The 15,041-nt window shown below is 33.0% G+C and overlaps 3 protein-coding genes across 4 annotated transcripts; 1 reads left to right on the forward strand and 2 right to left on the reverse strand.

The window, feature by feature from the left end:
* Positions 1-114: 114 nt before the first annotated feature.
* Positions 115-2,556, forward strand: LOC128893897 (CCA tRNA nucleotidyltransferase 1, mitochondrial). Its single transcript, XM_054155220.1, has 7 exons — positions 115-354; positions 610-919; positions 992-1,268; positions 1,341-1,535; positions 1,599-1,958; positions 2,077-2,260; positions 2,335-2,556. The coding sequence occupies exons 1-6, from the start codon at positions 301-303 to the stop codon at positions 2,246-2,248; spliced, it is 1,368 nt and encodes a 455-aa protein (XP_054011195.1). The 5' UTR covers positions 115-300; the 3' UTR covers positions 2,249-2,260; positions 2,335-2,556.
* Positions 2,557-2,910: 354 nt separating this feature from the next.
* On the reverse strand, positions 2,911-6,143 carry LOC128893913 (transcription initiation factor IIA subunit 1). Its single transcript, XM_054155246.1, has 7 exons — positions 5,940-6,143; positions 5,131-5,341; positions 4,697-5,011; positions 4,369-4,574; positions 4,079-4,222; positions 3,883-3,972; positions 2,911-3,644 (listed from the first exon to the last, which is right to left on the reverse strand). Exons 1-7 carry the CDS (start codon positions 5,961-5,963, stop codon positions 3,537-3,539), a joined length of 1,098 nt encoding a protein of 365 aa, XP_054011221.1. The 5' UTR covers positions 5,964-6,143; the 3' UTR covers positions 2,911-3,536.
* A 642-nt stretch (positions 6,144-6,785) lies between these two features.
* LOC128893877 (protein mahjong) lies at positions 6,786-14,713 on the reverse strand. 2 transcript variants are annotated; one of them, XM_054155175.1, is made up of 9 exons: positions 14,258-14,713; positions 13,158-13,434; positions 12,809-13,067; positions 12,562-12,740; positions 12,023-12,477; positions 8,823-11,710; positions 8,518-8,724; positions 8,181-8,420; positions 6,786-7,901 (listed from the first exon to the last, which is right to left on the reverse strand). In XM_054155175.1, exons 2-9 carry the CDS (start codon positions 13,416-13,418, stop codon positions 7,690-7,692), a joined length of 4,701 nt encoding a protein of 1,566 aa, XP_054011150.1. In that variant the 5' UTR covers positions 13,419-13,434; positions 14,258-14,713; the 3' UTR covers positions 6,786-7,689. The 2 variants fall into 2 exon arrangements, with proteins under 2 accessions (XP_054011150.1, XP_054011151.1); XM_054155176.1 differs by lacking the exon at positions 14,258-14,713 and adding an exon at positions 14,063-14,230.
* Positions 14,714-15,041: the final 328 nt, after the last annotated feature.

Here is a 15,041-nt window from a genome sequence, read left to right on the forward strand (position 1 = left end):
GTTATTCCCCTTATCGTCTTTTCCCGATTTCCCTGTCATTAACTTCCCGATTTATAGGGAAGTTATCGTATTTGCCCCTAAAATGAAAAATCGATTTTTTAGCAGATCTCCATGTTTCAAGGTCATTGTTTTAATCTCGTTTCATTTCCTAAATTACGAATAACTGTTTCCAGATCCTATTTATTATGTCACGTTGAAAACAGTTGAAAAGCGTTTGTCGATGAGGAGCTGAATAATGCACAGTGTAAAGCTGTGAACAAAATAATACGATTTAGAAAAATGATAAACAAATTTTGAACAATGTTAACAGTTCTTACTCGTACGAGTTATTTTACTTCTCGTTCTTTCTTTCGGGTAAGTTTATTATATTCTGTTTGGAATCTTTCTTTAAGGTTAAGTTATAACTTTTTATCCGCCAATCTGCAACAAATTTCAAATGAATTTTTGTAAAGAATGTCAGATTTTATTAGCAATCGCTAGCAACAGTTAATCATTTCAAATATGTACAAAGATAATTACAATAAATGTATAATAGTATAATTCTATCAACAATTTATCCAGTACAATTATATTAGAAAATATTGTAATACATCTTGAAACTTTGAAAAGGCATTGCAAAATTGGCAACAAGTTAAAATGAAAAATGACCCGATGCCACCGAGTCGAGATGATCCTGTTATTAAAACATTGGATGACCCGTTATTTAAATCTTTATTCACACCGGAACTTAGCATCTTGTCGGGGCTATTTAAGAAACACAATTACGAATTGAGAATAGCTGGTGGTGCTGTTAGAGATATTCTGATGGGTATTAAACCAGTGGATCTGGATTTTGCGACCGATGCTACACCAGAGGAAATGAAGACTATGTTCGAAGAAGAACAGATTAGAATGATTAATAATAAAGGAGAAAAACATGGTAAGTTGGAAAGTGCTATTATTTTATATTATCATAGTAACAATGAAATTTAATTTATTGTTACATATTCAGGTACAGTTACTTCGAGGATAAACGATAAGGTAAATTTTGAAGTAACTACACTCAGAATGGATATTCTTACCGATGGTAGGCATGCAGAAGTTCAATTTATAAAAGATTGGAAACTGGATTCTCTTCGTAGAGATCTTACAATAAATTCCATGTTTCTTGACTTGGAGGGACGAGTTTATGATTACTTTTTTGGTTATGATGACTTACAAAATAGAAGAGTTGTTTTCGTAGGAAATCCAACAACTAGAATTAGAGAAGATTATCTTAGGATACTCAGGTACATTTTGATTGCCTTTGCTACTAATACATTACAGCAGTGAAATTCAAGTTGAACTTTGTTATTTTGCAGATATTTTCGTTTTTATGGAAGAATTGCAGAGCAACCAGATGCTCATGATGAGGCAACAATAGTTGCAATAAAAAACAATATAAATGGATTGCAAAATATATCAGGGGAAAGAATTTGGAGTGAATGGAAAAAAATTCTTTCTGGAAATTATATAAAGGAATTGACTTTAAAAATGTTGGAATGTGGAATAGCAAGGTAACATTAAGTTGATAATCATGGTGATAATAGTAAATAATCAAATAAACATTATTTTTTAAGATATGTCGCATTACCAGAATGTCCAAATGTAACAAACTTTACTACTGTTTATGAAATATCCAAAAAGCATAATTTTTCATTGCAACCGATAACTTTCCTTGCTGTAATGTTAAAAGATGAATCCGAAGTACTCGCACTGTACAACAGACTAAAGACTTCTGCGTATGAAAGAGACCTGGCATTCTTTTTAGTTCGATTCTGGGAAGATGTACCAACAGATGATGTACTGAAACGTTATAAAAGAATTCTCATTCATTGGAAAGGGAATAGAGATATCGGAAAGAGTTACATTTGTGAATTACTTAAATGTAAACAACTTTTGGATGTTGCTGCAGAGTTTGAAAAAGTTAGGATACCCAGGTACAGTAATGAGTGACGTGAGAAATATAGAATGCAATCAACATTAAATGTGTTTGAAAATTGGAACAGAATTTTTTACTTCTATCTTGTCATATATATACGATTTATGGCTTCTCAGATTTCCAGTTAACGGACATATGTTCAAGGGACAAGTTAAAAAGGGAAAAACGATTGGTATTATCATTAAAACGCTGAAAGATATTTGGTTGGATAAGAATTTTGAGATAACTGCAGAGGAATTATTACAAGAAGTTCCACGAATTATTAACGAAATAGAAGATAAATCGTAATAAATAAAAAGTGTAAGGTCAAATATTTCTATTCGCGATATTTTATCGGAAGATTCATGTCAAGTGATGTAAAATATTTTTATCAGGACATGTTGGGATTCCATTTCTTCTCACGTAGGATTGCTAGATTATCTGAGATCCAAAGATATTTATCATCGCACTCGTCTAGCAAGAAATTATTGAATATTTTTTCACTGGAAGTTCTATCTCCTGAAAACATTTTATTTAGTACCAACTGAAATATATAAAACATCACTTGTCAATATATTTAAAAAAGTTAAGTATAAAAATAAAACTTTTATAACGAATGAGACTCCCTTCATTTTGTTACACTATGAATACGCAATTGTAATTAACTATAAAACAATCGTGTTCTTTATTTATCGTAGTAGTTTCATTTCCTAAATGCTATATACAAGCAATGTCGTTTAAATAACTTTTTACATTCAATTATCAATTAAATTATTACTTCTAGGGTTAATAAATGCATTTAAATATAAAAATATTGATCTTATCTTAATGTTGTTATTACTAATTCTCTGAATAAATTAAAACAAGAGTTACCTTAAATAAAAGATCTATGCATAAGGAATAAGAAAAGGAAAAACAATTATACATTATTAACAATGTATAATATTGTAGGAAATATTTTGTATTAAGAATTTTAACAGTATAAGACACATTTATTTTCAAGAGCATCACATACGTGTGGTAGATTGCAATCCCTTAGAATCTATTTACACATTAAACTCACGTGAAAAACCTCCCCCCTACACCCGTTGGGACTCCTCAAAATATAGTTTAGCATTCGCTTGATTCTTGAGCTTTTAATTATGCATTGAAATCTTGATCCTTCGGAGATATATTTATACATTTTGATTTGATTTAATATGTTCAAGTTACGCATTCCTTTTCAATTTAAATTTAATAATCGCTACCAATGTTTATCCAATAAAAATAAATATAATGTAAAAATCATTTACACTTTAATTATAAATAGAATTTGTATTTATAAATAGAGGCAGTATATCATTTTTCTATTAATACGAATAATCAAGGTTCCAATACATACTTGTCTCAAAAGGAATAAGAATTCTATTCGTGTCTATCAGAAACAATTTTTAAATAATAGAGAACTTCCTTCTTAATCTTAAAAAATTACTTCCACACCAAAAGAAATTTTAAACTTTTGCTCGGAGCACAAATCTAGTGAAAAATTTGTATACCAATTTCACGTGAACACATTATCAAGGTCGATTTTCGTAGTTTCATATATTATTTTTTTTTTTTACCATTCCGCGTCGCCGTTCATTTTTTGAAACACGTAGTCCTTACCACTGAGGTTCATTATGCCGTCTTTGAGGTAGAATTTCCATTTGTTTCTACTCCTTGTTATCTGAAAGTTAACAGTTTTCATTTTCATAATGAAAATATTTTGAAGATACTTTAGGATAGATATTCATTTAAAAACTTGAAACACCAACGAGTATAAATATCAATTTAAAAAAACATAAATTAAGCAATCAAAATGATCTGCAACTTGAAAAATTCAAAATATTTTAAGGCATAATGAAGTCTTCCTAAAATTATCTTCATTATAACAAAAAGGAAGTGATTATTTTCTTTAGAAGTACCTTGTCGTATTGACAAACGACTACATTATCAGTATCAAAAAGATCTGCTGGGTCATCATCTGTTACATCATCTTCAGAATTCAATGGTTCCTAAAAAAAAGATTACAATATTGAATATCTTCTGAATTTTAGTAAAGGTTTTTCAATTCATACGAAGATTATGAAGCAGATGAATATGCTGAAGTACTTCCAATACCTCTTCTCTTGCAGCAGCTTCGTCATTTTCTTCTTCTTCCTTATCATCGAGGTCTTCTTCTTCATCTTCGTTATCTTCTTCCTCTTCTTCTTCGTCATCGTCAGATGAATCTCCGAGTTGACCATCTAATTGTGCTATATTATTCTGTTCAGAAAATGATAAATATTTAGCACTCTAGAAATATATTTAAAAGAACTTTTACTTTACTTCTGATAAAAAGGCAACGTTTCTGTACAAAATGGATAGTACCTCTATAACTGTAAATAAACTAGTTTTTTGAGAATAATTACCTGATTTTGGACAGGTCGTTGAGAGACATTATTTGTGGTTTGTGTAACAACCTGAAGCGGCTGACTAACTTGGAGAGGTGCTAGCGTTGCTTGGCCCTGAAGCGTAGAATTAACGTGCTGTTGAAGCAATGTAGAAGCCAAATTTGCTGGCAATCCCATTGCTGCCGAGATAACTGGACCCGTCAAGATTGTATGCAACTGATTGCCTAGACACAAATGTAATTGAGCTAATTAGATTTTAAATACATAATCTTTATATTCTCATTGATCATTAATATGGTAATGAATTATGATAAATATTATTAATTGGAAAGTCATTTTAACGTACCCTGAATTGCAGATGCAGGAACCTGAATAGTCAAAACCCTTTGCGGAGCATCTGGAACACCGGTTTGTGGTGGCAGAGTTATCTGGATGGGTACTTGCCGATCCAGTACTGCCGATGTAGATGTCACCAACTGTTGCACTGGCGTACCAGTATGTTGTTGCATACCAGTTGTAGTTGAATGGCATTGAGTTTGAGTTTGCGTTTGTTGCTGAGGTTGCTGTGGAGGTTGTTGTTGCTGCTGTTGTTGTTGTGGTGCTTGCTGTGGAGCTGAATTTCCTCCGGTTTGTTGTACAAAATGGTTTCCTACATTTACTCCTAAAAATAGAGACTATACTGTTTACATTTATAACAACAGTACATTATAAGATTTTTAGATGCTATATATTTAAATAATGTTTGGGATATATTCGTAATATTACTTAATATTTGGTTACCTTTATTAACAGGCACAGCTTTATGCGTATTTATTTGAGGGACCTGAGGTTCTGGAGGATCTGGATTTAATTCTACGGCTTTGCTAGACATTAGTTTTGTTTCCCATATTTGCTTGAGTTCTTGTAGTACTTGTTCATCTACACCTTCGTCTATAAATGATTCTCTTACACCCGATATAACATCCTCTATCACAGTATTGTATAATTTTAGCTGTAACAGGAATATACATTTCATTAACAACTTAACATCGTATTCGAGTTCCTTATTACTTTCGATATTAATATAACATGCATGCATCTTCCTGAAACTATGTATTCCAATTGTTAGAAAGAAATGAAAAAGTACTAATAATTATACAGCAACTTGTTACTTTCTATCTCGTTTAAACACTTTGAATTTTTCATTTCTATTTATCGTACAACATACAAAAGTTAAAACTACTGCAGCCAATCTTAACCTAACCTTGTCGAATAAAATCTTTGGAACAAAATTTCGCAACGATCAATTAGAATAAAAGTGCAACGATATTCGAATCAAATTTTGTATAGAAAAGGCATTGGAAATATAATATTAAAATGAAAAAAATGTAAAATTAATGGTTATCAAGATTTCGTAAATAATATGAATTCATTATAAACTGTACAAAGAAAATACAGTTCTGAACGGAGAAAAAAGGATCGAAGATGAGGATTACAATGATGAAGGTGATAAGAAAAGATCAAGCGATAAAAATCGTCATTGTCGTCATTAAGATGATCATTGTTAACTGTTCCTTTCATCGTTCGCTGGTTTTGTTCATATTACTCACCACGCTTGTCTGACTGAGGGCCATCGCGAGGATAATTCGTATTGTCTAAGTATAAAAACAATAGGAATAATCCAACGAATAAATCAGCCCCAGTTCAGAAGCCGTTCCGCGGTAGCATCGCTCTTTTATATACTGTGGACACGTCTCCCATTCCACCTGACTTTACCGTGAACTGAGAACAGCCATCTCGAAAGAAATCAATGTGACCAACTTCGTCGAAATAAAATTCACCAACTCGAAGTAAACGTTAGCACCAAAAATTTTCGTATAATTTTCCAATTAGAGGGTCTAGTGAAATTACGTCGCACAATCATCTAGCGGTGAACGAACTGAACTGAACTGCTTCTAAATCTATTATGAGCGCCTCTAACAGCAGATGCGAGTTTCTATAGAAACGGTTCTCATTGGTTGTTACTCTTGCCGCTAGATGTGGCGCCAATATTTGAATTCCGATATTACAAGATATAGATATAATTTATATTATTATGTTCAATATTAAACTTCTAAGTATACTACGAGCACATTGTAACAATTTTTGTTAATTATTCAAATTTTCATGTATTTTAGAAAAATAAAATTGTTTGGAATATCCACTTTGCAATGTTTATAATTTGAAGTGCTTGAATCTTGAATACTAAGACTTACTGGCACAGATATTCGAATTTTGAGTTTTGAATAATTAAGATCGATAAGATAATTAGCTGAATCGATAAAAATGCGAAATTTTGCGTTTTATGAATGAAAAATAAAATGATACACCGTATTATTAATATCAAGAGACGCAAACATTGATAGGCTTGCTGAAATTCTTCATAAAGCGCGGTTCTATTTATTAGAGCACGTCTATACAAATTCACGAATCTTTAATGATAACAAACGACAGGATTAAATCAACTTTTTACAATCTCTCTTTCTTTCACGCACGTACACGAACACATTCATTTTTCTCTTACATACTTTTATTTCATATGCTTAAGTATACGTTCAAAAAATTTTGAAAATTTACTGCTTTAATTTAGGTCTCAAAATAATCGAAAATTTGGTTTTGAGGATCTTTCAACACGATCTATCGATCAATACAAATTTTCGCGATTATCTTGAAGAGGAAGAGAATCTCTTATTAATAACCAATTTTTTTTTTAGTAAATATACGATACATGTTCATTGAACAACGAATATCTTAAATAATAATATATACATTTGAATTGATCAACAAGACATTTGATCAAAATTCAAAATTACATCAGCGACAAACCTGTTTTTACTATTTAATATTTTAATGATTGCTGAGTAAATCGATTTTAGAATTATTCCATTGGCCAATCTTGATAATTTATTTTTGTTTGTTTGACTGAAGGTTATTAAATATTACGATTGGTACAAACAAAATAAAAATTTTTGCCGTTAAATTTGAATTAAAATTGAAATGAAAATTTAATTAAGATGTAATTTACTAATTTTTTAATCAATTTCATCGTTTTAATATTAAGTATATAAGCTAAACAGTGAGAATTACGACACTTTCCACTAATTGATTGTTGCACGATATTTTTCCCATTTTTTTAAATATATATATATGTATATCTATTTTGCCAATTAATGATTAATAAGTCATAATTGAACATATTATGGTAAAACATCCTTCAGCCTCATGATTGGCCGAATATGAAATAAAGCCATTTTTTGTAGAATGCATTGGAACTGTTTAAAATAAAAATTTGTGATGTGTTACTTCCAACTTGAAGGACAGTTATGGAAAATAAATTTCAATATCATCGACATCGGACAAAGAGTAATCAGGAAATTCTGAAGACGGACTATAATCTGTCATATCGTCTCCAGAGTCGTCACCATCGACTGCATTCTCATCGTCATCATCGTCGTCGTCGTCGTTGTTCTCACGATCATTTCGTTCATTTTCATCGCCGTTCTCTTCAGCTACTGCATCTGGATTATCTGCATCTATTTAAAAACATATTCTTAAACTACACTTAAAGAAATACAAATTAATGTAATTAAAAAAGTACTTAAGGACACAATAGAATTTATCTAAATAACTCAGTATTCAAATTATTAATAAAATTGATATATGATTAAACCAGACGTGAAATTGTAATCATTAATATTAAGTAACTGTTACGTAGCAAAACCTTCTTTCAAATTGAGATGTTCATACATGTTATACACGAAGAAATAAAAGAGATATTTTAAAGTAAATATTGTAATATAGTAAGTGCATACCATCGGCATTATTATCATCAGAACCAGAATTCGAACCATCATCATCGCTTGCATCAAGGTCTTCTTCATCGTCATCTTCATCAGCTTCATCCTCATCGTCTCTTCTTCTACCAACATCGTACAGCCTAACGCATGATTCTTGAACACTATCGAATTCACCCTGATTCTCGACAATTGCAATTTGTGTGTCGAATTTATTACAAGCCAGCCCATAAATTCCTCTCTTGACATCGCAAGTTGCTATAATTGAAATATTATATAAAAATACATAAGATATTATTGTTATTTTTTACTCAAAATCTTATGAAAAATTCAGATAAAATTCAACGCAACTTACCAATATTACTATAATCCAAAGCATCTAATGTCTTAAACGAGGTAACATAATGTGATTCGTCTCCATTTTCTTGATCCAAAGACACAGCGTATATAATATTATTAACAGGAGAGAAAATTACTTCCATTTGATCAAGCGTTGGCACAGTCTTCAGTAAATGGAAGGTTCTTAAATCCCAAACTTCTGTATTCGACACTACTTCTGTACCTGTTGCAAAATGATTTAATATCAAATATGAATTATCGAACTATTTCTAATATTACTTCATATTATCAACTGAATAATTATATGATTTATATTAATACCATTCGGATGGAAAACTCCGTTAAGCGTTTGGTTTAACTTATCGAACTTGTGAATCTCTTTCCCCGAATTTACGTCCCAAAGGATACCATCGCTTAGAACTAGTTCATCATTCATGCTAGAAGTAGCACGGTTTTTGGTGTACTGATTAGAAATTGAAGGGGAAAGAGTTGTTAACAATTTTCCTGTAGCTATGTCGTAAATTGTAGCACTTTCAGCTTGGGTTCCAATAATTTTATCTTGAAGTTTTCCAAATTCGATATAATCCTCGTTCTCTAAAGATAATTTCATATCGAAAAATGTGCCTATACTCCAGAGCGCAGACATGGGACTTCTCCATGCGGTGGAAGTTAATAATAAATTTCCACGTTGGTTACATTCCATGTGATAGACATAGGACTCGTGGCATGGATACGTTGCTTCCTCCATTCCCGTGTGGGCATTAAACATTTTTACGTCGCCTGCGTAGGTACCCAGCATTAGATATTGCTGACAAGGCGAAAAAATACAACAGGTGAAGGTTCCAACGTCTGTAGGCCGGAAAGTTTTTACAGGACAAAATCGACTATAAATGTGTCTTCTATCCAATCTTCTACCGTCCACTCCTAATGCTCTCCTGGACAGTCTTACAGTTACATTTGTTGGCGTCGAATTTTTCGTACGAGGATCTGGACATTTATGTGGTTCGAAGAGATTAAATTGTGGACAAGTAACCATAGGATTTTTACACAATGCGTGTTGATTAGTTAAATATTCCGTAATAATAGAATCCAATGTTATAGATGGGCTGGACGTAGTGACGCCAGGTCCCCCGCCACCTCCAGGATCTCTCGAAATTTGTTTTTGTAATGATCTACACGTAGTTGGCTGCATAGTTGACAGGCAATTTATAGAATTGACTAGAGGCTGCTTGTCGACTTGATTTTTTTTTTGGTTAATTTGTAGTTTAATTGGTTGATTTGTGCTATTTGAGATAACATTTTGATTAAGACAGTCAGAAAGTTTCAGACGTATATTACTTCCGCAAGATAGAGATGACGAACTTGAACCAGAATTCGTATGAGATATATATCTAGATGACGAAGTAGGAGTGGTGTTGCTCCTAGACGATACTTCTCTCTGATTACATCTTGTATTATATAAATTAACTGGTGCTCCAGGAGAAAATCCATTTCTTGTCCCGACTGTTCCAGGGCTGCGATAGATGAACGGTTGATATGTACACACTGGTTTCATTATTGCAGAAGTCTCTAGACTTCCTTCTCTATGAAGGGTTGCTGCAGTTTCGGTTAAACCTTTCGACATCAAGTGTTGGTATATTAATTGATTTAACTGCTGTTCGTTGTATTGTATTCTAGTCTGTGCAACTACATTCGCCTTATGTAGGCTAACCAAAGAAATTTCATATTCCGCTCCAGTAGGCTTTGCTTTTCCAGAAACTCTTTCCATCAACTCTAAAGCGTACTTTTGAAACGTAATATGTTCCTGTCTCTTTTCCTGAAGTATCGGATCTTTCATTAGAGCTTGAATTTGTCCATCGGTAAACATTGGAAGTTTGCTAATTATTTGTCTGACTTTTTCGCTGCGTGTCAAACCTGTCAATGCACGACAGGCCAATGCTCTTATACTGTCGGCATCAGTGATCGGAGTTTTAACCATCATTAATTGTAATAAAACCATTATACCGTTATTTGATCTTACACTCTCCCAAATTTTTTGTATTAACTCTTCGCTATTATTAATATTTGCTTTCTTTTTATCGGATCCTGTTACCGAATATCGCGCTACATTCCCGCCAATCCTGTTTATTGGAGCGCAAACGCAATTAATAATAGCTCGCAACGCAGCTCTCTGTACATCAGCGTCTGCGATGATTTCACATTCTGCCGCAGCTAAAAGTAAATTAATCGCCATTGTCATCGACATATCCGGCATATCCACTCTTTCGCAAAGTAACAACATCACTTTTGGCACAACAGAACAAATGGCTATTACATCAAGACAGGAACGGACTGTTTCCGCGCTAGAAGTTGTGTGAACGCGACCACTGTAATTCCATTCTCTGGCAAAGGCAATGATCTGGAGGAGTAACGTTATACCCCCAAGGCGATGTAATTCTTCTACTGGCGGCCATACTGCTCTAACAGACATCAGTTCTTGAAGAATTTCCACCTTTGCTTGTACTTCTTCGCTGCTTAGTTTGCAAGCTTTATAAGGGGGTAATGATGGTTGCACCGTGTCGCGTTCTGCTCTAACATTTTCTGCTCTTTGTAATTGCTCTGCTTTCAGATGTAAATGAGCTTCCATGTATCGCTTCAAAGCAACCGCAACATGTCTAACTATTTGTCTAGAAGCACACTCTTCATCGTCATTTAACGCTGGCTCCTCTTCTATGTTTAAGATCGGTAAGGTGGATATCACATTGAATAGCTTTCGTAGTCCATCTTGCGCATCGAATTCCTCTAGTATCACCTTAAATGGAAAGGAGAATCCAAAGAACATCGTTGCATGGCATCTTCCAGAATCGTGGCTTCGTTCCAAAAGCCATAATGCATAAGTAACGAGATCCGAAATAACATGTTTCGGTAGTAGACACACTCTTTCCATTGCATCCTCACAGTATGCTAGGTAGTATAAACAAATAGAAACACCAGTAGCCGCGACACTGGGCCTTGGAACATCTAACAATTTCTGCAAACCTCCGACATTGAGGAATTCAATGGAGAATTTCTTATGGCAGAGCAGAGACGCTAAGTATTTCAAAGCTTCGAAAGCTAAACGACTGTCCTTGGTTTCTCTAACGTTAATGTACTTGAGAATTAGTTCCAGAGCATTTTGTTCAAAAACATGACCTAAAAATTCTTGATATTCACCCATCGGTGTAAGATACCTGTGATCCAATAAAAATATTAGTTCTTTAAATTGACGTTACTGTTGTTAGTTTCACAGTGGAAGCAATAGAAATAGATTGAAATTATTATTAATCAAATGCAATTAATAGAAGCACATAATTAATATATACTACATCATATATGCACAACAATTATATTATATATAATGAGTATATAAAAATATAAAATTTCACAGAAACTTTAATTATTTAATATTGAATATATTTAAATGTATAAAATATATTCCACGAATATCAATCATTATTTCACAAATACTTATGTTCATGATATAATGAAATTAATATATTTACCTCAATATCAGCATTTGTCTTGTAGCCAATGTTGGAGGATGTATTTGCACATTTCCAATAACGTATGACTCCATCTCTGCCCACGATGAATTTGAATTTCCTTCTAATAACGGAGATGGAGTACTAGAACTCTGCAACGAGGACGCAGAGTTTTTCTGCAAATTGCATCGTGCCGAAGAAACATTTAGAGGTCTGCCATGGGTGCTTTGAGTCTTGGATGGTGTCACTTGATTATTGGAATTAAAATTTTTTGGCACAGACAAGGGTGGAGACATTATTTCTGGATAAATAACATCGTTCTTTACAGGAGTTTCACATTCTGTGTTATTTTTCTTTTTCTTGGGTAATGGAGCAGAATCCTCAGAGGATTGAAGACAGTCTTCTTCGTCTTCTGAGTAATAGTTGCTATGGTTAGGGCTTTTAAGGACACCATTTTCTTTTCGTTTCTCTCGCACCTTTAAACAGAAATTTGATATTCACATTTATAACTAAGTTTTTAAAATAAATAATTCGACTGTTATATATTAAAGTGTTCTCACTTTTCTTTTTCCAGGAACACCTTTATTTTCTCCATCTCCTCCGCTATTTTTATCTTGACCAAAATGTGCAAACGGTCTATTGTTAACTGCAAGTTGTCTATCTTCCTGTGCTTTCTCTTGTAATTTATGAAGCCTCTGTAGCATCAGAGGCACCATTTTTCCATTCTGTTCTCTAAATCCTGTCGTAATAAAAAGTATATAGACAACAAATTTTAAATAATAGTTAATTAATAAACTAAAGAAAAACCTGTCGCAATTTCTTGAACTTCCATTGCAGCAGCTACGAGTCCAGTCGCATAACTTTGTAAGGGTTCGACGCTTTTCTCTGCCCAAGAAAATAAACGATGAATAAGTCCTTCCATATCTGGCTGAAATACTGCAGAAGTTTCTAAACCGGGAAGTATATCGAGCATTAGACGACAGGCTGCGATATTGAGTTTTCTAACGTCGCGGCCTGTGATACCCGCTCGAGACCAATAAGTGTCTCTCAAATAATCATTTATAAGCTGTCAAAAATATAAAACATTATATAACCATTTATAAATGTTATAGCATAAAGTGTTTTATCAGTGTAGGATAATAACACATTAATTTACCTTGGTCATAAAATTATCCTTTCTAAACAGAACTTTTAATATATGTCCAAAATTACACTCAGGATCTGTGCGTGATGGATGTCTTTCATCAAACGGATCCGGATCCATTTTTAAATAATTTTCTGTTTCCAGTTCTATAATTTCTGCCAGTCTTTGAAGTGTTGGAATTGGATCGTATGAAGGCGACGAATGTTCCTCTTCCCATTGTCGAAGAATTTGAACTACATCTGTTACTTCTGCTAAAGATTCCGCGCTTGACATCTTCTTTGCTATTGTCCTGTAAACATGAAATTACTGCTATCAGTATGTATAAGTAATTACTAAAATTCAAGACATAAATTTTGTATTCCTATTTTATTGATTTTTAATATTTTGACGATATAGTAATATAACATATGTTTTCGTGTTATATCTAGTAACATAACTCCATTGTTAGCAATGTATTTTATATAAACAAGTGTATATTATTATAATAAAAAATACATTAAAAGATACACGATAGTTATCTATTTTATCACACTTACAGATTGAACAAATAACTTGCATAGATAAAATAAAAATACAACTTTAATAATAATAGAAATTATATCAATATATTATTTATTCTTCTCATTTCAATAATCATCATTTTAGTGTGAATACTTTGAAAAATAAAAATTCGAAGCAAGATAAGATTGGATCAAATCAAGACGAAATCAGATGATCATGACTAATTATACAAAGCATAGCAGAATTAGATTCATAAATTTCTTTTTTATATAATTTTTCGTTGGAAAGGGATGCAACATACATAATTTTTAACGGAGTAATTAACTTCAAAGATAACTAAATTTAATACTTATTCGTGATCTGGATATCGTTAAATCTAAAATCAAGTGATAACCTAACCCTAAAATTCAACGTACGATAAACAAAGATCGATCTTTCGAAAAAAACAGTAGGAAGAATCGACGAAACGTATCAATTACTGGAAACAATCGAAGCAATTACAAACGAAAACCGATTATTATACAAATGGGAACAGTTTGTTGATACTTTTCGAAAATCAGATGTCGAAAGGTAACGCGTGTCGTTTTAGGTTAGAGTCAACGGAACGTTACCTTTGTGAAATTTATTTGACAGCTAACTCGGGTTGACAATCGTCACGTTGTACGTTACTTTTTTAAGCTAGTAAAATTACGTTTACTCTCGGAATTACGTAAAATTCCGATCGAGGACAGTATTTTCTTATAAAAGTATGAAATGCAACCACCGACAAACACGCTGAAGACGAGCTAGTTAATTCAACTTTTCAAATACACTGAAATGTCACAATAAAGTGGGATTTTTTTATCGTTACACGTTGGTTCTGCACGTTAATCTAGTGTTAAATTTAGTTTGGAATACGAGCTTACAAAAATTTAATACTATTTACAAGGATCGATGGAAAATGTACGCGCGTATAGAAATAAGTATGCACGTATGTTATATTTGCATCGCTTTTATATGTAAACAGCTGTGTAATTGCTACACGAATACTATAATTCGGATATTTTTACGAAACGATCGTTGAAAAGTATACAGGGTGTCCCAAAAATGTTGTAACAGCTTGAAAGAGGTGGTTCGGGAGGTGATTTGAAACAACTTTTTCCTTAGCGAAAATGTTGTCCGAGACTTTGTAAGGAGATATTAACAAAAAACGTCGACCAATCGGAGCGCGCGTATGCCGTTGTAGCGGCCGCGGTAGCGAAGGCTACACGTTGAGTGGCCGCGTTCATACGCTACCGCGGGCGCTCCACCGGCATTCGGGGGCTCTGATTGGCCAATGTTTTCCGTTAATATCTCCTCAACGAAGCCTCGGACAACATTTTCGCTAAGGAAAAAGTTGTTTCAAATCACCTCCCA

Source organism: Hylaeus anthracinus, unplaced genomic scaffold (assembly GCF_026225885.1).
Source record: "Hylaeus anthracinus isolate JK02 unplaced genomic scaffold, UHH_iyHylAnth1.0_haploid 3, whole genome shotgun sequence".
Classification (NCBI taxonomy): Eukaryota; Metazoa; Arthropoda; class Insecta; order Hymenoptera; family Colletidae; genus Hylaeus; species Hylaeus anthracinus.